This window comes from Barbatula barbatula, assembly GCF_947034865.1.
Source record: "Barbatula barbatula genome assembly, chromosome: 9".
NCBI lineage: Eukaryota > Metazoa > Chordata > Actinopteri > Cypriniformes > Nemacheilidae > Barbatula > Barbatula barbatula.
This window is the reverse complement of record NC_136772.1, coordinates 778,675-806,523: the sequence shown is the minus strand read 5'-3', so window position 1 is coordinate 806,523 and position 27,849 is coordinate 778,675. Positions and strand designations below refer to the sequence as shown.

The 27,849-nt window shown below is 37.3% G+C and overlaps 2 protein-coding genes across 2 annotated transcripts; one reads left to right on the top strand and one right to left on the bottom strand.

The window, feature by feature from the left end:
- The first annotated feature begins 529 nt into the window (after positions 1-529).
- dct (dopachrome tautomerase) lies at positions 530-6,577 on the top strand. Its single transcript, XM_079463948.1, has 8 exons — positions 530-957; positions 1,621-1,920; positions 2,736-2,836; positions 3,292-3,458; positions 4,044-4,223; positions 4,892-5,030; positions 5,123-5,321; positions 5,410-6,577. Exons 1-8 carry the CDS (start codon positions 669-671, stop codon positions 5,583-5,585), a joined length of 1,551 nt encoding a protein of 516 aa, XP_079320074.1. The 5' UTR covers positions 530-668; the 3' UTR covers positions 5,586-6,577.
- On the bottom strand, positions 6,131-27,726 carry gpc6b (glypican 6b). The gene is made up of 9 exons (XM_079463947.1): positions 27,294-27,726; positions 23,097-23,255; positions 20,367-20,758; positions 19,955-20,120; positions 15,480-15,610; positions 14,607-14,750; positions 9,510-9,640; positions 9,113-9,288; positions 6,131-8,757 (listed from the first exon to the last, which is right to left on the bottom strand). The coding sequence occupies exons 1-9, from the start codon at positions 27,496-27,498 to the stop codon at positions 8,558-8,560; spliced, it is 1,704 nt and encodes a 567-aa protein (XP_079320073.1). The 5' UTR covers positions 27,499-27,726; the 3' UTR covers positions 6,131-8,557.
- Positions 27,727-27,849: the final 123 nt, after the last annotated feature.

Genomic DNA, 27,849 nt, shown 5'->3' with positions numbered 1-27,849 from the left:
CAAAATATCAGACACTCTTCAGAACCCATAGAAACCCACACGCATGACCCTGTATCTCATAAGAAAGAAAAACCATAGATAGATGAGAGCAAAGAAAAGTCTCATCTGCGTCTCAAATGTTTCTCTTGTGAAAATAAGTGGGAAATCTCACAAATGTCTCAGATAGTTTCAGATGTGATCTCAACGATGTCTCAAGAGAAATATCTGGAATGCAGGAGACTTGCGTTTAATTTTGCCCTCTACTTATCTCATTGATGTTAATGATTGATGTCTATATAAACATATTCATTCATTATGTTAGCTTATAAGTATTTCTCTGAAAATATTTGATATTAGCAGTTACATATACAACTTATTTCAAGTTCTAGACACATGACATGACATGAATTGAAATGAAATGTGACATCGAGGAAAACGTTCCTTTAGGGCTTTTGCTGGTATTTGAGGGAACAAGTCGTTTCTTTGTGTCAGGTGATCATCATGGGACCCCAGTAATAATCCTATGTACCTCCCAAACGTTTATAAATCCAGAGGCGGTGGTGAGCTTGTGTGCAAATCCATGTCATGTGTGGAAATTCACCATTCGACCGCTACAGAAACCCTTAGAATTGCGTGTAATCCTTAAAGAAAGACTGAATTCTGTCTAATGTGAAACAGCGTTTGAAGATATGAAAAGGTTTGTTGTGTTGGCTCTTGTCTTGTGGCTGGGATGGATGTCCAGCACAAACGCTCAGTTTCCACGGGTCTGCTGTACTGTGGAGGGGATTGTGTCTAAACAGTGCTGTCCGGCTCTTGGGTCAGATCCAGACAATGTGTGTGGAATTCTGTCCGGCAGAGGAAACTGCAGCAGCGTTCCTGTGGACACTAAACCTTGGAGTGGACCGTACAGATTAAGAAATGTGGACGATCGGGAGAACTGGCCCACCAAATTCTTCAACCGTGCTTGTCGATGCTTCGGTATGTGTAAACATTTGAGGTTTTTCAATGTCACAAATGTTATGCCTGTGTACATACTAGTTTAGGTTATTTTGAGTATGCTTTAAGTTTACTTTTTAAAATAAACTTTGAAGTATTTTTGGTATATTTTATATAGCAAGTATACTTCTATCAATGTACTGTCATAAACTTGTAAGTGTACTTTTTTAATATCGGTCTACTTTTTTCTTTATAAAAGTGTATTTTTAAGTATATCTTGAGACAAATATACAAAAGTAAAAGTACAAAAATTACTTAAATTAATTTAGAGGAACAAGAATACTACAGTAGTAGAACACCAATGGCAAAAAAAGTTGATAAGTGGTTAAAATAAAATATCATATATATATGAAATATATATGATAATATAAACTGTATATATATATATATATATATATATATATATATATGAAAATATATATATCAAAATATATAGGTTATATATTTTTGCTGCATGAATGAACGTTTCCTCAAATTATTCAGTTTGGGATTAATGCTCTTACATTCTGAAGTGATCAGATTTATAAAACTGAAAAGTCTCACATTAAATGACAGGGCAAGCTGAATCATAAAATATCATCAGTTTTGTTCTCGAAAAATCCAATTGTGTGTCATCTGATGCAGATTATTATTGTTTTTGAGCAGATAATTTTGCTGGTTACAACTGTGGCGAGTGTAAATTTGGCTGGACGGGGCCGAACTGTGACCTGCGTAAAGCTCCTATCGTGAGGAAGAACATCCACTCGCTGAGTTCAGACGAGCTTCAGGAGTTTCTGAATGTTCTAGATCTGGCCAAAACCACCGTTCATCCAGATTATGTCATTGCCACACAACACTGGCTGGGTCTGCTGGGACCCAACGGAACAGAGCCGCAGTTCAGCAACATCTCAATTTATGATTTCTTCGTCTGGCAACATTATTACTCGGTTCGAGACACGCTGTTAGGTGAGAACCTGTGATTTTACCGCTTTTATTGTTAAAATATATGAGTTTATGTACGGGCTATGTGTATAAAGATGTAAAATGTTATTTCTTAGAATTATGTCCTCAAAACCACAACCATCCCAAGAGCCCTGTTCACTGAGAGGTGCATCTTGCCAGAAATTGTATAGAATCTTTATTTTCAAGAGCGCATATTTCTCAATGGACATTTGATGAAATTCTATCTTAAAAAATGTAAAACCGAAATTTTTAGACAGTAAATGTTTAGTAGCACAACACAAAATATGAAATTCTACTTATTTGGGGATTTGTGGTGATTTGAGAACGGGGGGTGGTGTGGTGTAAGGGTCAGAAGGGAGGTTTGTCCTTTTCAGCTTTACATTCGCTGAACTTTTATTATATAAAGGTAACAATTATTTGCTGTTTTATTTACTTGGTTCATTAGTAGGCTTTTAAAATGAGTGCTTTTCACATGAAGAAAAGTTGGATTTCCAGAGTCTTGCCAGAAGTGTCCAGATTCATCTCTTAAAGATTGCAATGTTTTCGCTGGTTTGTCTGTGAAATGCTTGTTAGATCTGAATGAAGCATAAACCAATACATTTGCATCGGATTTTGTGTGTAACGGGGCAGATTCAGAGAGAAGATTATAGCTCGAAGTTATTTCAACTGTGGCAGAATGACTTGACATGAGCGATAAATCAGCCCTACTGCTGCCAGTGGTGTTAAATGAAAGGTTTCATGCATTTCAGTGTTGAAGGACATACAGTATTATGTGTTGCCCTGGAAATGAGGTTTTTGGTTTTGTTGTTTGTTGACAGGTCCAGGACGGCCATTCAAAGCCATTGACTTTTCACACAAGGGTCCTGCATTCATTACCTGGCACAGGTATCATCTGCTGAGTCTGGAAAGAGAACTTCAGGTTAGATGATAAATGAATGAAGATCATCACTTTCTCAATCTTTTGGGTTCAAAGTCTTGTTTCCTTTGGATCTAAGTGTCTACACGACCCATAAAAATTGCATTTTGTAATCTTTCCAGATGATCTGCCTGTGATGAGAGTAACTAAAGTTTGCTCGCAATTGAATCTCATTGATGTCTAAGAGAAATAACTGAGATAATAAAGCGATCTCATGTGTTTTTTCATGTTTTATGTTGTCTAATGTCCAAAGTCCATCAGAATAATCTGAAACCACATGACAAATACAATCAGATTACAGTACTTTTACATTCAAAAGTGGATCAAACAGAAGCAGTGGTGAAATGTACCACATAACAACTGTATCCATAATAAGTTTTCTCAAATATCCAGACTGTGATCTTTTTTATCTGTAGACACGGATGATGTGATGGTTTGATATTCTCGTCCTGTCTCAGAAACTCACAGGGAATGAGAACTTTGCCGTCCCCTACTGGAACTTTGCTACAGGTCAGACGGAGTGCGATGTCTGTACAGACTCTCTGCTCGGGGGTCAAGACCTTGGAGATCCGTCTCGTATCAGCCCACAATCCAGATTCGCACGTTGGGGAGTCGTGTGTGACAAGTACATTTCATCCTTAAAACACATTTTTTGTAGCATGGGGATGTTTTTCAATATTCATTAATTTGAAATAGCTTATTTCCTTTAATAGCTTAACGTGATTACATTTTTACATTCTTCTGTTTTCAACTCTTTTGAAAAAATAAGATATAGTCCACTTTAACAGGTGTCAAAAAAAACAACAGATATACACTGATTTGAAAATTCAGATGTAAAACAAACACTTATGAAAGACTGCTGATGGTCTGCACAGAATACAAATGGACATTGGGACATCTCTGATGTTAGCAGCTGACCGCTTCCTCTTTGCCTTTTATAATCTGGTCCTCAATTCAGCTGTTTGTAATAAAGACTCAATCAATGTGATTGGTGGAGGTGTGGAGGCGTGACCAATCAGGGCTCCGCCCATTCATAAATGTACAAACTGGTATTAACACTGATGCAGAATCAGATCTGTTATTAAATCACAGAGGAATGACCAGAATCAGGACTGTACGTGAGACAGACCAGGTCACATTTACAAGGGTTCACTTAAAAAATGTAGTTGACACAAATACATCAAATAAGTTTGAGATGTTTGTTTTTCAGTCTGGAGGAATATAATGAGCTGGTGACTCTGTGTAACGGGACCAGTGAAGGATTTCTGCTCAGAGGAATCCTCAACACATCCAATGTGACTTTACCAAGCATGAACGATGTGAGAGACTGCCTGAACCTCAGAGACTTCGACAGTCCTCCTTACTTCACCAACTCATCCTTCAGCTTCAGGTACATTCATAACTGAAGAACTTCATCAACACAAACGACTTGCTTTTGCAAGCATTTTGAGACGAGATATATAGATTCTGTCATGTATTTTGTCTGGAACATCCCTTCCAAGGTTATTTTAGTTTACTCAAATTTAAACTTTGAAAACGTTTCCGTTCATTGAAATCAAATGGAAAATTATTGGGAAAAACTTGAATAAAGAAAAACATGGAAGTTACTGAAGATTATATAGCAACACAAAAAATAAACAAATTAATTATAAAATGACAAAAGCATATAACAAAAATGATAAAGCTTTAGCTAAAACTAACATAAAAACAAGAAACCTACAAATAAAAGCAAATTTTAAATATAAATAAAACTAAAATGAAAACTACTATAAATCTAAAAATAAAAGCTAATTTTAAATATGAATAAAAATAAATTAAAAATCTAAAAATAAAATCTAATTTTATATATGAATAAACTAAAATCAAAACTACTAGAAATCAAAAAATGAAAGCTAATTTAAAATATTAATGAAACTAAAATCAAAACTTCTCGAAATCCAAAGATAAGAGCTCATTTTAAATTTGAGTAAAACTACATTAAACTTCAATTTAAAACTATAATTATTTTTCTTAGCTGTTGAGCTGTTGTCAGGATGTTTGAAGTTTTATTTTTTGCAGGAACGCTCTGGAAGGATACGACAGGCCGGACGGAGAGCTGGACAGCAGTTCTGTGGCAAACCTGCACAACCTGGTGCACATGTTCCTCAATGGAACCAGTGCAATGTCACACTCCGCTGCCAATGACCCCATCTTTCTGGTAACACAATGCTATCAGATCACACGTTCATCTGAGCAAAAGTGAAAGAGAGAGAAGTGTATGATTCTTAAGACTGTTGAATTGTTTAATAGGTGCTGCACGCATTCACTGACGCCATATTTGAAGAATGGATGAGACGTTCCCGTGAGAACGCCAGTTTCCCAGATGAGATGGCCCCCATCGGACACAACCGCCATTACAACATGGTTCCGTTTTTCCCACCTGTGACCAACGAGGAGATTTACATCACATCTGAACAGCTGGGCTATTCCTACGCCATTGAACTCGAAGGTTCTTAAACACTGTTATGACACCATCAAAGATTTAGTTTTATCATCCACATGTTGTTTTAAACTTCAGTTTTGTCATTCTTTTTCAGAAACAGATGATAGAGGTGCTGTGTTGGTGTTGGGCAGTACAATGGGAGGAATATTTCTTGGTCTACTTCTCTTACTTTTGTTGTTGGTGTTGTACGTCCAGCAGAGGAGAAAGCGTGAGTTCGAGCCGCTTCTGACGGCTCAGTTCAATAATGCAAAGTACACGGAGGAGGCATAGTACACACTAATGTGCTCCATACTGTACTCATATCACATACCTCCAGACTTGCCCTGAAGTCTTCTGCCATGTCTCAACCGAAACACAATCTCATAAATGATTCACAACGTTTTACAAGCTGCCATGTACAACTCTGTTACTCTGGGAACAGCCTTCAGGACGGGATCACATCTACGATGCATTAAGATGCTGCCTACATAGGGAACTGACAAAGGATTTGGAACAGAGGCAGACTTTGATGATCCAAAAAGTCAGGAAGTCTTTCGTCTGTTACATTGTAGCAAGAAAGTTCTGAGATATGCAAATGAGATGCAAAAGGTCATTCGAAAGAAATGTAGTGTCCACTTGAGTGTTTAAGATTATTTTAGCCTGTTATGGTTATCATGTTTCTAATTTAAATGTAATCCTAATGATGGTTTCCACATTATCATACTCTAGTGTCACAAGGTTTATTAATAAAGTGACTTTTTTTCTCACCATAAAGCTCTTAAGATGAAAAGATTTTGTGTCAGGTCACTCGTGAAATATTTCATTTACTCTAATTTGTGTTAAAAAGCCGTTTATAGATAAAGTAACATTTTATTTTACAGCAACAGATACAAAATGATCATCAGACAACACTGTAGGCAATTAAAGCTGCTTAAAGAAATTGAAATCCCCAAATCCATGCTCAGGATCAATCTATATTTCTTATTTATTGTTGTTTATTAAACACACAGAAATGTCACCTGTGTTTGTGAGATTTATAAGAATGATACAAACTTTAATAAAACGAAAGAGTGATTAATGATTTGTACCATTTAACAGATAAAACCCATCTTTCAGCTTGAGAGAGAATTTCTTTATGAGAATGAGGTTTAACAACACGAAAGACCCGCTGCCTCTTTCTATTAGAAACACTTTGAACATTGTTTTAAATAGCATTTCATTTGTAAGTAGAGAAAACAAATATGTTCAGATCGCTCATATATTTGACAATAAACATTTTAGATGAACTTTGCCACTTTCAAAAGGGCAGCAAACGCTCCAAAATGATATTTGTATAATTTTTAAATGCTGGTTTATTCGACTTAATTTCCCTGCATCTAAGAAAAACATCATAATATGAAAGTGCTTTCATTACATTCTATTTTTTTGGATCAAAATGTAATCAGTACATATACTTATAAGACTTATAGTGAAAATGAACTCTATAGACATGTATACATGCACAAACAATTATGAAAACTAATATATAAAAATAACTGATGGAAGAAAGTACAACTGATATGTGGATATGGACTGAATGGATCAAAATACTTTTTTTTAAACGTTGAAGAAGGTCGTGGGGGAGATCAATAATATTTGTTTTCCCAAATCACGGAATATTAATAATGATGATCAATAAACCGGCAAAACATCGTACTACCATACAGTTCAGTTATGTAGAAAACATGAAAGAAAAAAAAACATCTGATTTATTCAAGTTACAGTATCTCGATTTCTTTCTATGGAATGGCATTACAATCGTCCATCTTCATAAATACAGAAACCTCTCCACAAACAGCGCAAGTGCTTGTGTGGAATACAGATTATCTGTGTGCAAATGTCCCTCATACATTATTCAGAAACACAACTTTCTGAAAGTCCTGCCCAAACGCTTGAGGGACAGAAACCTGCAGAACGTAAACATTATTGAGGATATTTTTAACTTGACAAACTTGACAAAAAGAAAGTATTTTTCGTATACGTTAGAATTATGATGAATTGTGAATTGCGCCTGCAGTTTTGGGGGGAATGTTAAGATTTTTACAAGATTGAAATATCGAATGAAGACACTAAATCTGAATGAACAGCTGAAGCTGAAGAACATTCACAGCTTATTTGTAAGTGCTGACCAGTTTATTAAAGACAGAACACAAAATCTGAGAGAACAGGCCAGATGTGCTTCAGGACATTTGAATTACTTCTAGATCTTCTTCTACGCTCTTTAAAAAAAAGGCTTCAAAAGGTTTCTCGATGCCTTAGAAGAACCTTTTGGTTCCGTCAAGAACCTTTAAGGGACCTGTCTGTTTCACAAAAGGTTATTTGTGGCGAAAAAGGTTTCTTCAGATGATAAAAAGGGAAGAAAGAGACGGTTCTTTAAAGCACCTTTGACTGAATGGTTCTTTGTGGAACCAAAAATGGTTCTTCTATGGCATCACTGTGAAGAACCTTTGAAGCACGTTTATTTTTAAGAGTGTAGTTAAACCTGGTTTCTGTTTGAATGAATGAAAAAATAAAGTGCAATAAATTCTATTGTGTGTATCCGTGTGTTGTGTGAGAAGTGAATGTTGTGAATCTATTGATGCAGATGGAATTATTTCACTCAATGTCATATCGCTCTGATTATTGAGGTTAGTGAACAAAGCACTTTCCAGATGTCGAGCATCTGTCTGAAACGCAAAATGTCTTTTAGCAAAGAAACCCAGTGCAAATACAGGGATTGGGGTTAAAACGGCCCGTGTTCATTTTTGGTCAAATCATCCATGCATTTTCCACACTCATTTATATGCACGGTCACGGGAGGACTGAATTCTTTTCATTATCTAATTGTTCTCACTTTAAAAATAGTATTATGCAATAAAAAGCTATTGCGGTGTACTTGTAAAAAAGCATTACATGACATTTGTAGCTGTAACTGAATGAAAATATGAGCGAGAATATACATGATCTTAATTATTTGCAAAATATAATCCATAAATGTGCTTCTGTTCATTTATTATTAAAGAAAAAAACTGAAATAAACATCTTTCATATATCTGATGATAAATGTGCTGCTTATGATCGTTCGAAGAGAGAGAGAGAGAGAGAGAGAGAGAGAGAGAGAATTGATGCTTGAGTAAAATGTATAATGTAAGGATGCGCTCATTCCATCTGTATCTCCGGAAGATGTTCAGGGAGTGAATATAAAACACTGGAAACAGTAACAGTATGAAGAAAGACAGTAGATCCTATCTCAGGACCAGAGCAGAGACGACCAGCGGCGACAGGACGAGGAGGAGGAGAGATGCTGACCGGATGCTGGAGGCTGAAGATGCTTCATCACGTTTCTCCGCTTCTTCACGAGGAGCTTGTGTGATGAAAGAGTCTGATTCTGTGACACACATCTCACCGCAGCCGCTGCCGCTTCCTGAAGTGCTGCTGTCATCATCTGACACATAGGACGGACGGACCAAACATGAGTAAAAGGTCAAACGTTACGAAAACAGCAAAGTTTTATAAACATAAAATATGTGAAGTTTTTCTTGTTCTGCTATTGAATCCAAAAAATAAGAAATTATATTTAATCTCAGTGCTACTTGAATTTTTATTTTTATTTGACCGTAATTGGAATGATCCCTCTACAAAGGAGAAGTGTCTCATCTTATTAATTCTTTTGTACATTTTTATGCCTACAGTAAATACTCAGCAAACTTTGCGGTTACATGCATTTGTCCGGAGGCATTTATGTATAACAAGTTATTTAAAATGCCTACAGATTTAACAGGAAAGGAACTCTAACTTACCGGAGTCTTGGAAGTAGATGTCATTACCGTCATATGCGTTCTTGAGCTTGTTGGTCATCGCTCTTAAAGCCGCAATCTGATGTCGTATGAGCGTGTCTGGCCTGGTTATATCAACTCCGACCTCTGGGTTATTCACCTGATGGGTCAGTCCATCTTTCAGAACCTCAGGGACGTATCTGGACACAAGTGAAAAGCTTTGTCCAAGTTTACATCATTATTGGCTGTATTGACTGGCATGAAATTAAAATATCAGGAACAAAATTACAATGGATCTTTCAATCTTGGCATAAAGTCTGGTCCATATTTCACTGTTAATTTCACTAATTCTCAATATGTGAATAAATCAAAGGCAGAAAGTCCAGATGCTTGAGGTCATGTTTCACTACTGCAGTTTTACCTGCCCTTAGAAACACCGTTCCAGCAGTCATCACCATCTATCGCTGCCACGTTTTCTTCCTGACATATGCCTTCTGGAATCCAGGACCAAAACTTTCTGAACTGCCTCAACTTTTCTTTGATGTCCCCCACCTGAATGACAGTATAATGATAAGACACTTAAGCAAGTAAGTAAAGATCTATACCCGTCAGCAGATGTGTAAATTCAATCTTATTACTTAAACACTTTTAAAATGATAGGAAATGATCTGAAATAAGACATGGGAAGTGTGCAGAGAAAAGACAAACTTCAGGAGATATTAGTGAAGGAGTGGAGATGTTTGTTTATCTTTACGATTTAATTCAATTTATTACAAAAACAAACCCAATCTTAAGCTTTATATATGTTAAACATATATAGTTTTTTTGTTTGTATTTAGGCTCATCCATAAGAGAAACATTGGTTGAAACAACAAATTATTAAAAAGTATAATACATATGATAAAAGGTTTACAAAAGCAAAATATATAAAACATCATCACAAATAAACAACCCATCTGTATTAATAATGTCTAGTTGTGCAGGTGTGTCGAAAGCATGTACACGGTAAAAACATCCCGTGAAAAAACAGAAATTAAAAATATAATTTTACTGTTTTCCCGGTAAAACTCCCGTGTTTTTCTTGTAAATTTGCCTTTTTTTGTTGTAATTTTACATTTTTGGCCGTATTTTTTAAAATCACACGAAAAATATATGAAAACGGCACAACTCTGTAAAAATTACAGTTTTTTGCATTACATGTTGAAAATCTGTCAAACAAGATCAGAAGAGATCTTGAGCTGAATGCTGGAGGTACAGCACTGTTATTAATCATATTTCTCATCAGAATGTCAAACGCTGTGAGTCAGTGCTGGTTTGTAATATGTGAGTGTCACGTGTAGGTCATTTAAACTCCTGCTGATGTTTGATGTGTGACTAGGAGAGTCAGTCGATATGAGACACATAAAGTCATACAGCAAAGACACGACACAAACTCAAAGTCAACAGCTCGAGTGCTGAACACACTGAAGAGGACACACTACACACCGTCTACATCAGGTCTGCTTTATACTCTCCAAACAAACCACTAAATCATACAGAACGAGACATAAAGAGCAACCAATCACAACCCTCCTGACATTAAAGGAGTAATTCACACCAAAGCGAAAATTCCCTCAATCCCTTCCCAGAAATATCCATCACTTTAAAAACATAAACAAAATGCAGAAAATACCAATTATAAAAGTAATCCAAACCACTCACGCAGTTCACTCATGTCTCTGTGTGTAGATACACAGCAGAATCGCCAGTGTCAAGGTCAAATTAACTCTCACAGTGTATATATAAACAACATAATGAGAGTGTAGATTATATATATACACCGTGAGTGTAATTTAATACGGCGATTTTGCTGTGTAGAAATAATACAAACATAATGGTTCATTACGTATCGTTTTATACACCTCTGAAGAAAAAGTGTTGTATATTGTATTGCATTTCTGTCAAAAGATCCTCCTGAAAATCCCACATTGCTTCTTCAAGTGTAAAATTAAACTGCGGCATGGGCAAAGAGATGTTCTCTCCACAAGAGTATGTGTTTCCACAAAGAGGCCAAGATAGTACTTTCAAATTCTTATCATTCACTAGAATTCCTCTCTGCTAAAAAAAGGATACCTGGGACAGTCTCAGCACAACACAATCATATAAACTCACTTCAGATCTCTCACACTCAATCCACTTTGTTATGTCCCGCTGAGGAAAGTGTCGTTTAGATCATGACCTTAATCACGTCTGTCTTCATTTATCACATCTCCGTCCTCCGGTGTGCACACATGACAGTACATTAATGAAACTTTTTTAACTTTCTCTGATTTGGCATAGTTTACCTGCAGACACGCTGTGAAAAATAAAGATGATTGAAAACACGCTTTCAGCTGGTGGTGGAGCTAAGACTGTCAAAAGAAGCACAGATGTCTATCATAACAGAGACAGCGCTCTTCACTGACGTATTGACAGGTATGGACTACATCATTCATGGCTCAAGAAAAATCTCTATGTTTACAGTAATAGAAAAATATATTCACTACACTCTTAAAAATAAAGGTGCTTGAAAGGTTTTTCACAGCGATGCAACAGAAGAACCATTTTTGGATCCACAAAGAATCAGCCAAAGGTTATTTACAGAACGATCTCTCCCGTTTCATAATCTTTATGTATTGTGTGGACAAAAACCTTTCTTCTATAGCGCCTTTTGAAGCACCTTTTTTTATAGAGTGCATATGAAGTTTTGCTGTACTGCATTTACACTGGACACGTTTCTAAATCGATCTATAATCAAAATAACTGCTTAACGTCTTTTTTTTATGTCGAACTAAACATCATGGCCAAAAACGTCTACCACACGGAGAACTCTTTCTGTCAGCCTACAATCAACACAAAATATGTCCTAAACCATCGAAACAAATCTGTCCTCGACATGTTTATTTTTGTGAGGTTCATCTTGAGAGTGACAATTATCCTCTTGAAGGATCTATAACGTACGTATGTTTAGTTTGAACCGAGTAAATAGATAAACAACAAAGAAAACTATGTTAGACCAACAAAACATTATAGGAAATTATACCATGGTGTTAATATAATCATATAAGTTTCTAGTCATTTTATTCTTCAGCACACAACTAATCCCTTTCCCTTTACAAAGTTTGTAAATATTAAGACAAAACACTATGATGAATGCCAAAATAAAAACATACACCAGTCTCTTCCACATGAAATATTAGTAAAGTAATTCACGTCAATGCAAGCTTTCCCAGCACGACAAGTCAATTTTGTACTGCCAAAGCTTCAAAACTACAGGACACAGTTTCCAGCAACTTCACATTTAAAAAAGCATGTTAACAATCAATATAAAAGAAAAAACACAGAGAAAAGAAAAGTGTACATGATAAATGATTCATGTGATACAGAAATAAAGTTAACTTTCAAATCTCTCTCTCTGTCTGTCTCTGTCCCCCTCTTCTGGTGTTGTGTGGGATGTACAGGTCATTAATGAACTGATGGATGTGGTTTGAGTTAATGAGTATCAGCAGGTGTTTCAGGCTTCCTTAAGTCTTTATAAACTCTCAGTTTGTGGCTCTGTGATAAAAGAGAGGTTCAGATCGACATGAAGGAAGAAATGGCTGTTTTAAGAGCATGACTATTGTTGGGGAAAAAGGGAATCAAATGAGAAAGGCAATGTATGGGCAAAGACTTCCGGGGGTCTGTTCTGAGAATATGAGGTTCTTAAATATCAATAATAACAAACATCCTAGCCAGATAGAAGCTTAACCGATGATACAAAGATCTTCCAAAAGCCCAGCCAACGTGTTTTATAAGCCAACTGAACTGAAGAGCTGTATATCAAAACTATGAGATATGACATGGAAAGCTAGAATGGGAAATGGTTAGCAGTATATTTATTCTAAGCTTGGATAACAGCTCTGAAGAAATACATACAGCGGCAAACAAAGGGGGCAAAAAATGGAAGCAAAACAAGTCTGGCCTCTCTGACCCTCAACGTCTGAACCAGCTCGATGAGTTTTTCTAAAGTAATATTCACAGAGATGGTGTTTTGTTTCCTGAGCTTTTGTGACATCAGATGTCAAATTAGCAGCAGAGATCTTCCATATTCAATCAAGCATCACGCACAATTCATTTCCACCCTTATAATGCAGTTAGTGAGCGCTCATGAGATCATGTCATGCATCCCGGCCGCATCGGGTTGCATAAATCCAGAGCAATTCATCATCCAAATGATTAAATCTGTGCAACCGCTCGGGTTTCCCGTTGAGCAACAAGCAAAGAGGATTGAGTGTTTATTAATATTACTACCAATTGCTCAACTGCAAAACAGAATGGGAAAAACCACACCTAGTGTTTGGTGCGACATGCACATTAAAGTGAAATCTTGAGAATATTTTAAGGAATGGCAGGCTGCAACATCACAGCCTTGATTTATAAAATGTAATGTTGAGAGTGTTAAACATCGAAGATGACATCCTCCAGCTTTCAGCACTTGCGGAGTAAATGCGGTATAAACATTAATGACTGCGTCCCTTCAGGACCTAAAGCCATTAGTCAATGCACTGGAGGAATCATCCGGCGTAACGCAGCACCTCCCGAGAGAATATGAAAAACTTTCTATATCATGCCAGTTTCTGAATTATGAACACCGATATAGCAACAGAGCTGAGAATTTCCCATCGATTGCCTCAAAGCATGTAATGCATATGTGCAGTATGAGCTGAGTGTGACAGTGTCGAGATATAACGGTACACCACGGTAAAGTTACCACATTTACCCTTCAGTGTTTGTAATGAGGCTTAGTGTAGGATGAGTCTGATCAAACTGATTTCAGATCATTTTATCTCTGAAAAACATGTTCAACGGATGCAGAGAAAATAAACTCTTACACTGTACTGCATGGCTTTCCACACAATCCTCTGGCAAGCATTAAAAAGAGAGGGAGAACATTTTTATACACATTTTCAGCTTCAGACATCCAGAGCACAGCAGATACAACCCTGAAGAACATTTGCAAATGTTAACAAATGCTGATCAATAGAGAAATTGATTGAATTAATTTATTTTCGGCATCATCTTCAAACCTACTGAGCAGCCGAGACAGACTGACTGCGTTGCCATTTCCATCCGCCGTTCTCTTAAATGATTAACATTAAACTAAATAATATACAGCGTAGATTCGAATGTTAGAGCTAAAGACAGATTTCTTGGATTTATAAAACATATGCTGGTATTAAAGCGCTTCTTATTACAAAATGTTCATACACTTACTCAAAAACGAATTTATATTTGTAATTTTATTTGTAAAAGTTACTGATTGCAGCTGATTTTTAAAATAAAAACCATCTATCTAGAATGTGAATTAAAAAAGGATGAGATCCACTGAAGGACAAACACAGTTACGTTTTCTGATAGGACGTTCTGTAGGCTGTAGAAATGAAGGCAGCTGGTTAGGTTTTGGAACGGAGCCCGTGTCTACTGCATGGTACTTTACAGTCACGGTATATTCCCGGCTTACCAGGCGGTCCAGGCGACTACCGGCAGGAGCGGTCGGAAGTTCTTCGGGGTTGTATGGGCTGAAGCGTCCGCTGAACGTGTCAGGGACACCGCGGGCAGTTCTGCTCATTCCTGAAGGCTTCGGTTGTCCACAACCTTGGAAAACCTGCAATTACACGGAGAGGATGTGTTCTCAGTCATACGGCTGAGCTATTGAGTTACTTTGAGGAGAAGAAAGAAAAACACAGCCGTCATTCAGTGTGATGGGAACCTGCTATTCTCAGAAACCATAAATATCCCGAATCAAGTCATGAATAAAAATCAAATGTCAACGTTTGCTGAAACAGTAATGTCCATAATTAGATTTATTCCTCACCACACCCCTTAAGAATAATTCTAGACTAGTCATTTTTCGTAATATTTGGTTGCATGTATGCATTTGGGCAGCTGATGCATTTGATCGTTGATAATAAATAGCTGCATGCATTAAAAAAAGGATTGACGAAGTGCTTTAAAATATGTTCGAGCGTTTCACTTCATGCATAAGAATAAAACAAATCTTCATTTGTTAACCGAAAAGCCCAAACTTCTCCCTTCGAGGATATTTTGTCTCTTCTTGAAAAACTACAATTAGTGGCGGGGTGAGAATGCAGAGACGTAGGAGATGCGTTTGCTGGCCCGTGCGCAGAGCTGCACATTTCTGACCGTCCGCAACTATGTTGTTAAAAATAAGATTGGAAATGGGATGACAGGCTTTGGGGTTTGGCCCTGAAACCAGTAAATCCCACAGATGGCTAAATTCTAGGCTTGCTTGTACAGAACATGATATCACAACATGATGATTATGGAGAAACACAGCTGCTCTTCACGGCAGGAGGAGGACGAGCGGACATACTTGATAAGAAAGCTGCATGCTGTTCTCCTGCATATTCATGATGGCTTCCGATATCTTGACGTCTATCGGCTCCATGACGGATTCGATGTTGAAAGGTCCCTCTAGTCTTTCTGTCAAGAGCAACATGGCATCTGTCAAAACACAACACGGACGGTGAAGAAGAGAGTTACAAACGGAGAGAGAGAGAGTCTTGTGGTTTGATTCATAACATCCGGGTGAATCTCATGAAAACAATTTATGGCCAATCACAACATTCTGTGTAGTGAAAACATGTATAAATGAAAGATTTATATTTTGAAATTTTTGACATTTCATTTTATTACCAATACCCTGTTATTTCTCAGGAGATTTGGAGATCTCAGTCAGGTTTTATTTAAAGATTAACTTGGTGTCCGATGTTTCTCTTAAAATTGCTAATTTGTTAGTTAAAGTCTTGTTTTACATTTAACTTAAATATGTTTTTTTTAGAGTAATGAACTGTTGAATTTTATATATTTTTATATGTAAAAATCTCAGTGTTTATTAAATGAACAGTTTCTTTATTTTTGTGACATTTCCTAAACCACTGGATTATTCTTCTAGTGAAATGATGTGTCAAATGAATGTAGATTTTAGAGGAAAAATGAATATAACAAGTTCATATTGAGATCTTCAATAATATAGACATTTGATTGCGGACGAGACAAATCTGAGCTCAGCTTTGTTGACGTCTCTTCTCAAATGATGACAGACACATTTCCGACATTTCTGACTCGTTTTCCCTCCCAAACTGTCTGAGACACACATGAGACTTAAGCAAAATTCCTTTTCCTCTTCATATAATCTTATTGACGTCTAGGAGAAATAATTGAGATGGAGATCTCATCTGTGATGTTTCTTGTGGGTATGCGCCCCTAACCCTCAATTCTCATTTTTGGGATAAAAAACGATTCACAGATTTTGTAAGATTCACTCTTACTTCGTACCAGAACTTCGAAAAACCACATTCACGGACAAACGTTTTAGTCAGGGTTGGCTGATAAAGCGAGAGTGTCTTATGCTTTCACTGGCCCTTCTAATGCCAGCCAACATGACGGGTGTGGCAACAGATTTGTCCACAAATATGAGAGAAGAAAACATTCATTTTTGTTAACATCTATTTTCTCAGCCGTGGACTTGAAAATCCGAAGGCCACAAAAACCTCCAAACATGATCTGGAGAGAGTGAACAGCTGGGCACAGAGGAGCTGAGTGAGTTGGCATCACACGGTTTTAATAATACACTGGCTAGACAGCATGACTCCAGCGAGGTGCAGTAAACATCTTCAAGACTTCACATTCAGTCAATGTAAACCATTCAAAAGATAAGAAATCAAACCGGAGGGTTGCTGGAAATTGTTTCTTCGGGTCTGATCTTTCTCTAAAATGAGTCTGGAGATGTCAATGAATGTAGATTGTAGAGGTAAATGTGATGTCAAATGTTCTTCAATAATAATATTGACTTTTGATTGCAGACTTGACCAATCTGAGCTCAGTTTGACACATCTCTTCTCAAACTAATTCTGACTCTTTTTCTCTAATGTTTTCATTTCCTCTGAGATCTGATTTGTGTCTTATAGGTCGGCCAATATAAATGATGAAATCAATGTGATGTTTATGTCGGTGTATAAAAACGGCACGGTGGTTTCTCTGATGCCCAACATCATCCAGTGACACTTTGGGATGATGGTCACACGTGCTCCAGACGAGTTTGTTTGATCTTGTGAGGCTTTTGTACGGCTGTTATTAAATCTCTCTCCGCAGGCTCTAAGGGTGTGAATATCATTAAATCAAACGTTTTTAAGAGAGCTGAAAACATTAACCTGACGCACTACTTTGTCAGAAAAGAGATTTATTCTTAGCATAAATCTCTTTTACAACACAAAATATTCCCCACACCAACACAAACATGAATCAGATTTATGAGTTTTGCTTTTCTGTATATTTATGATGTTGTGAAAAGAATGTGTGTTGAATATAAACATCATATGCTGTTTATGAAGGAGTGTGTCTTTTGGATGAGTTATTCCTCTGAAGGTCATATATTTGATAATAATCAAGATTGTGTCATTAGGACTGAAGAACTCTCTGGGTCGGACCTCTGTGAGTCTCTTTCTAGCGCTCATCTCTAATTCATGAGGAGGTCTTCTCAGGGCACAGGAAATGTTACGGGCTTGAATTTTCATGAATTGTGAAGTTGTGGCGGGATCCTGTTACCTAATGAAACAAATCATGCAATTAAAAAGAAATGAGCAAAAAAAATCAATACGTATCTGTTTACGCTTTAGTAACGAAGGACTGCAGAAAGGGCAAGATGTGTTCGTCCAACAGGAACATAAAATATATCAAAATATCACAATTTATTTACTGGAATTGTGCTTGCTAAGAAAATTGAGACGTACATTAGGTTTAGGAATTTATGAAAGTTTGGATCTAAAAAATGGAAAATGACCGTTAAAGAATTGAAATGTGAATCATCCATTTGTAAAAATATATTTTAAAAACCAGTATGAGGTAATGAAAGTACTTAATAATTTTTTTTTCTTAAATGCCATTTGCAGAAAAAATTATGTACTATGTGTGATATTGTAAATAAAAAAATTCAATTAAAAATAATTTAAAGAGTGTTAAATTCATATTTCACATTTGAGTATCTTCAGATTAAAGCTGTTTTGCATTACAACATTTAACTGTCAGGGGATTTACAGTAATCTTAAACTGCTAAATGGCATTTTCCTTATCTGACGTAAGAGAAACATCAGTAATGTACAGGTGGTTTTATTTGTTTCCCGGACAGGGATGAAGACTAGTCCTAGACTAAAATAAATGTTAGAGCTGAAACATCTAAAAATACATTAGTGCCATTATGTTGTCTCAAAACGCACACAAACAATGTTTTTTTGTAAGACATGTTTGTTAAAAACGACTTGTCATAATTTAATTTGGGTCTAATCTTGCCTTCAAATAATCCCTGTCCGGGAAAATGCCCCTTAACTTTTAACTTAACTTTCAACCCAATTTAAAACCTCTTAAATATATGTTTTGTAGTGTCCTATAAATGCAAATTTTGCCATTCTGCCTTCCAGTATGCACAACAGAGAACTGTTTGTTGAGAAGAGTTTGCATTGAATTTAAATGAGGAGTATTTGCATGATTCCTGAGTTCTGTGAATGGACTGAAGCTCAGGATCTATTTCTGTCTCCCTCTGCTCCCAACAATCAGGACTGTCCCACCATAAACACAACCAGTGTTTGTTCTGAAGTGAACCGTTCAACATTCTGCAGTTAGACAGTCAAACATCCCTATTAAAACAAATCCTTCCCAAACCAAAATCAAGAACGAGCAACAGAAATGTGATACAAAAGGCAAATCTTTGTGCATCAGACTGCTTACAAATTTATTTAGTTTAATGGATGCATCAAATACTGTGCTAGGCTTTAATGGACTAGTTTTAATGCATTTTGGTATTTTGTTGCCTATGTTGTTATAATTGCTTCCAATGTTTCCTCATCTGTAAGTCGCTTTGGATAAAAGCTTCTGCTAAATGACTAAATTTAAATGTAATCATGTTTAGCATGGACAGAAATAAGCACAACATGTTTATGTCTTGTCTCGCCTCATCATACAAAGTTTTCCTATATGAATGGGTTTTGGGGGTCCGACATTCCAGAATAAAGGACACGGGGTAATTCCCCTCAGAATGATAAGAGGTTTGTGTAGAACTATTAGTCTGTTTCTCTCATCTGTCAAACTAAGGTCACGGTAAGCAAGCGGACGGCATTTCTGAGCCAAGTCATCTCCACACACACCACTTCATGGAAACTATTTCAAAAATGTTCCACAATGCCCATGTAAACCAAACACGGTGCCCAAAATCTGCCTGGAATAAACTGAAGAGGAAAGAAATTCCTCCTTGCTTGGAGGGAAGATAGGTCATCCTCATGCCATCTCTTTATTTTTACATTTTGGTTATTTGAAAAATAAATCTTTCAAAATAGGTTTTAGCCGATTCCGAAATCTCAGAATGTGTCTGTCATTAGAGTTTGAGAAGAGACGTCAACAATGTGTCAAACTGAGCTCAGATTTGTTTCGTCTGCGATCAAAAGTCAATATTAGTGAAGATCTCAAGATGAACTCAAACATTTCTCATCGCATTTACTCAATCCTCATTCATTTTACACCCCCAGACTCTTGATGTGTTTCAACAATTTAACTCATTTAAGTTATTTTTATTTATTCTAAACAATTTTAGAAGACCAAGTTGACACACAGAATTCATCAAATACCAATAACATTTTCCTCTGGGCAGACAAAACCAAACCTTTTAACCTAAAAATATTTGACCCATCCATCCAGCTTTTACTTTAAAATCACGTTTGATTCTTTGCTACATGCTGATAAACGTGTGTTACATGTTCTTATTTCAGACTCTTGGAGTTTCCTGAAACATGGTCTTACCGGTATATTTGCTCCATTCTGGGTCGAGATCGGCTTGGTTGGCCAGACAGCCCTTCAGTACATTCAGACAGTAGTTCTTGCAGGGCTTCAGCGTGGACATACCATTACAGTACGAACAGTAGAGCATTTTAGTGAAGCCTTCGATGCACGCTGGGCTCATGGTAACCTACGAACAGATGGATGAATATAGCGTTCACTTTCATGAACGTGATAATCTGTAAACAAACAAACTCCGATTAATTCAAAGCCTACTAAGCATAGCAAACAACCTCGGACAGGTTAACGTTTTTAGTTCAGGTCGTTCTGATCACAAGGTTAAGTGTTGAGGTGACGGATGCTTTAGTCAAACCGTCCGATGAAATTCCCACGTAAAGACAAAACCGTTAACACCAGTTTTTGATCCGCGGCTCACCTTAGAAACTCTGTTAGCGACTTCCCGGCCCACCACCAGGCCCTGGACGAAGGTGCGAGCCGCGACGAATGCCCGCATCACCTGAGACTTGAGCTTCTTGGGAACGTCTCCAAAGGGTTTGAGCTGTTCCGTGTACTTACTGATACATTCCAGATAATCCTCAGTGATGACATACTGAGAATTGAGGAGCTGGAACATGCGCTCCAGAAGGTGCGTCCAGAAGTCATTCAGCATCTCCTCCAGATTGACATTCCCACCGGTGTAGTATCTCTTCAGGTCGGCGAACAGACTCTGAAAGACCTCGGCGTTCTGCATGTAGGGTTTGCCGTATGTACGGATGAACATCGCATTTAGAGACTGCTCAGTGCTCTCCAGCAACTCCAGAATGAAATCTGATAAAACAAAGAAACGCTTCTGTTCACGATAACCAGCCTAAGAACCATTATTACTGATGTCCATTATAACCACACTCGGGAAGATGGTCAAAATAAAAAGGATTAAATCACTAACAACTTTACATATTATATAACGTCTCACTTGCAATTTCAAACATTTTTGTAACCTTGAAGGCCACAAAAATAAATTTGCTTCACGATGCCATAGAACATTGGTTCTTAAACTTTTTAGTTGTGAGTGCCCCTTTGTGTGCGGCCCCCAAATGAATTCTTATAATCTTAAACTTATAATTTTAATTAAACCAAAAACATATTCAGTTGTACAAAGCTGCAACATCAGTTCTTTTGGTTGGTGGACTTCTTTTTCTGATGTTTGATTGCATAAAATGTATGTTAAATTTCTTTATTTCATAAAATGCCACAAAATCTGTGCCCCCCCCCCGAATCCATCTAGGGGCCCCCAGTTTGAAAATCACTGCCATTGAAGAACCTTTTTGTCTAAATGGTTTCATAATGAACCGTTGACCCCCACAGCGAAAAATGGTTCTTCAGATCATAAAAAGGTAAGAAAGACTTGGCATTGCTGTAAAGAACCTTTTAAGCACCTTTATTTTTAAGAGTGTAATTGACAGGTCAGTTAAAGCATAACATGAATGTGAAAGAATAACCTGTGTGCTTTTTCAGCAGTCCAGATTCTGTCACTTTCACAGACAACATGCTTGAATTATTAAATGGACACTTGCAGTCCTGGGCCCGGTGTTTCAAAAGTAATCCACTAGGATTTTGGATAACGGATTGGATCAAATCTTGAAAATGTGTTTTTCAAAAGAAAAAACGGATTACATAATCGGATTAGATCACGTAATCCAATCTTGGTTTTGATCCGGATCAAACCTTTAGTTTGGGTTTTTCAGAACTTTTTTGTAGGATTTGGATCACTTTGATCCAAAATATCTGGATTAAACTGATCCCATCAGAAGGGTGGATACAGCGTGGATTTCATGCCCAAAATGTAATGAAAACTTAAAAATGTATCAAATAATACTATATTTGGATCATGCAGTATTTTACAAGATATCCTATTTATTCATAAGGTTTTAATATTATTTGTTCATCCGTCAGGCTACAGTGATTAGGTAGGCTTTAACGTATTCAGCCTTTCAGGCCTACAGCAAAGTAGAAAGAGTTTGGCCACATAAAATAATCCTCCAAACAGCTGTCAAAATTGACCAAAAACAATTAATTTTATTCTGTCACTAATTGATATATATATTCATCACAATCGAAAATATTTTTGTTTTTAGAATATTTATTAGTGATACATGCAAGGATTACAGAATAATCCAAAAATGCAAAGAATGGCAATCACTGATTTTTGTGTCTAACTATTGTGTCCCTTGTTGCACGTCCTGTTTGCTCGTTCTGGCAGAGGAACAACTGACTCTGACCAAACTGCAGCAAACCAAGGCCAGACTTGAGATCCGCCTCCTAAAGGCTACGCTCAGACAAGCTGGTCTCTCCACATCAGATGAGGAAGTCTGAAATTATTGTGGAGTATTTGACATTAAGTCTTTTTTTAATTCAATATATCTATACTTGATGCTTGTTATAAATATCCTCAATGTACAGTGTTTGTGTTGTAGGTCTCAGATGAGCAGACTGCATGAAGAGGATGGGATGGAGTTTTTCTTGTTGTTAGTTTTTTTTAAATGTGTGTGTTTTCATTTCAAATAAAAATAAACTGATATTATCCCCACACTGGCTATTCTACTTGTTGCTCTTTACATATCTATAGTTCTACATTGTGATTTCCTATCCTGTTTGAGCACTGGTTATCCAGCACTGGTTATCCAGATTTGGTGATCCTGAAAAGTTCCTATCCGGATCAGATTGATCCAAACGTAAAATGGATTACGTGATCACGGATCGCAAAAAAAGGATTACTAAATCCGGATCAATTTTATCCGGATTAAACCTTTTGAAAAAACGGGCCTTGGATGCTGATTGGACAATATTTGGAGTAAAATAGTCTGGAAATGGAAAAAAACAGACACACACACACAATCAAGTATATTAGTAGTTTGGCATCCAGGTCACCTAAACTATGAATAAATGACATTTTAGGGACATTCAGATTAAAATGCACTGGTGATGGAGTTCATCTGATGTTATTAAGCGATTGCAATGCTTCCTCATGAAAATTTCTGTCTATATAAGTCAATTTCCAAGACAGACAGCGTGGGTGTCTTGTATTCTAATGCTTCAATTATTTCTCAAATCAAATCAGAGAAATACAATGAGAACATGCTTATGAATGTTAATAAACAAATCGTACCATCAAACCTTTTATGTCTGGTCATAAATGTGTTCCTCAGTTCCTCGCTGGTGTCGTCTATGAGCTTCTCAAAGTCCCGTGTGCTCCTCTGGTTAAAGTTCTCCTCCATTACTGTGTTACAGCACGTCTTCTCTGGACCACAAACTCGCGGATGACCTCCTGTAGTGAAAGTGAAATGCCACACATCAATCTGTGAATATTCAATGAAAATCAAATCAAACATTGTTTCTTGTGTGTCTGACTTCTGAAGACGATACTTCATTTTAGGTGAACGTTTACGTCAAGATCTCTGCACTTGGGTGTACAGGAGAACATATGCCTCACCACAGGTGAACCGTTTATCATTCATAATGAACAAAAAACAGAAGCCAGGTCATTTTATTAAATGTGAAAAATGTCCTGCTGCAAACGCAATTAAAATGTCATTAATGTGGTGAAAATGAAGAACACTTTAATCACACTTGTGTCTTGCGATTACTCTTCAAAGAAAAAGAAAACGGTACAATCTGGAGCACAGCTCCAATTCACAATTAGAATATTTTTAATTAAACTTATGAATTTGGCAGACGGTATCATTAAAAGTATTCATTTTATTAGTATGTGGGAATTAAACCAGTTCAGCATTTTAACACTGAACTATTCATGAAAAAAAAAAAACACAAATAAACTTCTTACAAAATCGAAAAGATTCATCGTTGATCATGCGAATACTATTCACAAACACACAATGTTTTAATGATAGATTCAAATCCGATTATATTCTTTGGTTAAATCAATTTAAATTTATCTCAAATGTGTACGTTATTAAATGTGATGAATTTATACTTAAAACAAGGAAAACAACAGGCGGCCTCAAAACACTTGGCAGTGATATGAAGTGTCTCACACGGGTCCAGTGAAACTCAAGAGCTTTTCATCTGTTTGTGTGTCAGTCACTTCACACACAATCTCTCGTCATTGTGTTTGATGGGACAAGCATCTACATTCACACAGTTTGTACCTTTTGTTTTGGACAAAACCGGACAGATTTTAGTCCACCACAAACACACAATGCAGAACAGATCCTATCATCATGAAAGGCAAAGAAATGAACATTTCTGATTCACTTTAAGAGCCTAAATGTTTTTTTTATTTACGAACTGTCATGTTGTTTTAACCCTGTATGGTTTGATCTTCAAAGCACAAAAATGTACACCGAATGCCCAAAGTGCCATACAATAAATAAACTGTGTTATATCATAAACATTTCATAAAAGGAAAATAAAAATGACAAACAGGTTTTAAATGGCATAAGTGATTAATTCATCTTTTACCATACATTACATTTACATTTGTCAGACGCTTTTATCCAAAGCGACTTACATTGCATTATCCTATACATTTATACCCCTGGGATCCAACCCACAACCTTGCGTTGTTAACGCTTACCACTGAGATACAGGAAAGTGAATTATTCCTTTTCACTTATTTTAGTGAATTATTCCTTTAAAGAAACTATATTAAGATAAACGTGTATTCAGGTCTCTCCTCTTGTTGGCTCGTCTAATGTTAAAAACCGATGTCAGAAAGTGACCTTGTTAATAAATGACGCTCCGTCCTGTGATTTGTGAGGCTGCACGCTTCCAACCTAAAACCTGTCACCTGTCAACAGCCATTCTATCTTTGGTCATGATGTCAAGGAAGTCACAAAATGTCAACAGTGTTATTTCAGTCTATTGGGTGACCTCTGAGGCGGGCGAGACATGGCAGCGTCCATCTGAGCCCAACACCAGTGTGTGTCATACAGGCAGCACCTACACCATACGTTTCATTTATTTATTAGATTCTTTTGCTAAAAGAAAAACTCTTCCATAGAGCTGAAAACGCACCCACCTCCACACACGCAGTAGCTGTTTTCAGCGTGTCAGTCGTCTGGCGTGCTACGGAACCCTGGTAACATTGACTTAAATATATGGGGGAGAGTTGTTGAAAGCCTCTGGAGGACACATTTAGCCCTGTCTACAAGCCAACAGATGCTGGAAACTGAAGGTCTGATGCCTGTTTTTGGGCACGACGAGGGTTTTGGGTTCAGATGCTGACGGTCCTCTTCAAACGCAAACCAAAGATCAAAAACAGAAGCCACTCTGACTTAACTGGACCATCTCAAAACACTAAACCTTGTGATCAGAACATCACAAAAACGTCAATCGCGAAATTTGCTCTATTTAGTTTAATGAATGTACAGAGTCAACACAACAGAGCGCTTTTCCACCACTGCCCGAAACGTTCTCGTTCCATTCCATGCCAATCCGGGCCAGCCGGTACATAACTGCTTTATTTTCCACCGCAGGGCTGATAACAGAAATCTTTAGAATGTAAACAGTAAACACGAACGTGTCACGTACTCACGCAAGAGACTGAGCTATAACGTCTAATTCTGAGCCGAGAGCAGTTGGTAATCGTACCATCGATCCAGGCACACGTGGAAACAACTTTAACCGCTCCAGACCCAGATTGCGGTTCGGCACAATGGTGGAAAAGCCACTAAATGGCTAAAGGGTTTTTTAGGTTATGTTGTAAATATCTCACTTGATAAAGAAACATTTCTTTCCTGTAGCTCAGTGTTAAGAGCATTGTGTTAACAATGCAAGGGTCTGTGTTGTATCCCAGGGGATTGCAGATACCTATGTATAAATGTATAGGATAATGCAATGTAAGTTGCTTTGGATAAAAGTGTCTGCCAAATGCCTAAATGTAAATGTGAGAAAGAAACGCCTCTAAAATGCTATAAGAATCTACCATACAAAACATTATGTGAACACTGTTTCTATTCCGAATTCTTCTGGGAAGCCACATGGTGACATTTATTCAGTCGATATTAAAAAACTGAGTACAAAAAGTGTAATTTCAAAATGATCCATCTTTCTCCCCCTTTCAAGTTTTCTCAGGTCTTGGTTACTGCGATTTCCATAACACTGGATTTCGGTCTTAACAGGGATCACAATCCACCTGCTCATGTCAACTGACAAAGAACTGAAGGAAACTCACATTAACTTTCATTTAATTTGAATAGTTTAAAAATCATACGGTCATATAAAACCCGGAAATATGAAAGAAACAAAAAAATATATATGAAACGCACACATGGTTATTAACACTGTATTAACAGCACACAGGTAATGCGTCTGCGGACACACATACTGACAACATGTATAGCTTGTAATGCACTACGTCTGTTATCCATGCATCTATTTGAAGAAGATTAATAGCTGCATTAGATCAGCAAATGTATGTTATCAGAAACCTCTGGCTTCATCCTTTTGTATCTGTCTGATCTCTGGATTCAAGAGAAAGCTTTTTATGTGACCTGAGGTTGTGTTTCCTGCATCACTGCTTATGAAACATGATAAAAGTGTTTCTAAAACAACATGAGCTCTATGTAATCAGGGCTACTTGTCAACGTGTTACAGTCTAGACAGTTTTAATGACACGCGCTGCAGAGCTGACTGCAATCTGAGCTGCTGTGAACATTCGTTTTTGCACCATGTAAGACACAAAGACTTGTTTCTAAATGAAATCAGCAGCTTAGATGCGTCTTCGTGAACTTCGTTCTTTCTGAGGATGCTTCCTCTTTTATGGCCTTATGGAAATGAAACACAGTTTTATAATAAAAAAGTGTCCGGAGCATTTAAAGGGAGACCGGGGCTAGTTGTGACACCCAGTCAATGATTTTGTGTTCTAGGTCAAGGAGGTTTTTGATACACACATTAAGTCTTGATGACCAGACATTTCCACTATTAAGTGAGGAATAAGACACAATGAATCTACTCTGTGATTGGGAAAGTTGTCGTAATGGTAATTGGGAAGCAGTCATTAAACACTCCGAACTGTAATTGCACAATCGTGTAAAACTTTGACAAAATGTCTAAGGACCTTTGTAGTGCAGTTATAATGATGTTATACAGAAATAGTATTTCTCTAGAAAACTTTTAAACCAAAAGCATTGTTACTATCATTTATAATAACTATTGACAAATAATTCACCGTGATCTTACTTCAGTAAACATAGTAATTTCAGTAAAACTGTGGTTTTACAGTTTACTGCAATAAAACCATATAGCAGGAAATTGTGCCTGAAAAAGCAGAAAAACTACCCCACTGTACACTACTGTATGGTGCGCATATAGGACAGGTGACAGTTTGAACTTTGTTTCTTACCTGGCGTTTCCCCGTTTGGCACATCGACAGGACTGAACCCCAGAGAAGTGTACGCGTCTTTCACCAGACTGCAGTTCACCGCCGGTAATTCCACCGCGGACGACACGCGCACGGCCGACAGCAAACACACACCGGCAAACGCAGCCAACATCACGCGCTCCGGTGAAATCTCGTGCCGCTTTATTCCGCTGCCCATCCGGATCATGCTGGAGATGCTGAATGCGCATCCGCGTCTACCACCGACAGCGCGCCGTCTCCTAAACACTCTCTTAGGGAGAAAAAATACCTTAAAGTTTTGAAACGTTAAGCATGGCGTGTTCTGACATCTGTTGGAGTGTCACAAGTCTGAGCGCAACGTGATGCGCATGAAGCCTAGTGCGCAGTAACTTCGTCCGGAGTTCAGCCGCTGTTCGCCCAGTTTCAACTGGAATGCGATTTAACCGGGGCAGCGTGTGGCATACGTCAGCAAAATCAAACCCTGAGCCTCCCCTTAAGAAAGTGATTTTAGAAAATATATGATTACATGGTAACCACAATGGTATTTGTAAGAAAACGC

Coding starts and splice junctions, on each gene's coding strand:
- gpc6b (XM_079463947.1), bottom strand. CDS start 27,498: ATGATCCGGATGGGCAGCGGAATAAAGCGGCACGAGATTTCACCGGAG. Junction 23,256..27,293: donor GCCAAACGGGGAAACGCCAG/GTAAGAAACAAA, acceptor CTTTCACTACAG/GAGGTCATCCGCGAGTTTGT. Junction 8,758..9,112: donor CATCTACTTCCAAGACTCCG/GTAAGTTAGAGT, acceptor CCTATGTGTCAG/ATGATGACAGCAGCACTTCA.
- dct (XM_079463948.1), top strand. CDS start 669: ATGAAAAGGTTTGTTGTGTTGGCTCTTGTCTTGTGGCTGGGATGGATG. Junction 2,837..3,291: donor GTCTGGAAAGAGAACTTCAG/GTTAGATGATAA, acceptor GTCCTGTCTCAG/AAACTCACAGGGAATGAGAA. Junction 5,031..5,122: donor CCAATGACCCCATCTTTCTG/GTAACACAATGC, acceptor ATTGTTTAATAG/GTGCTGCACGCATTCACTGA.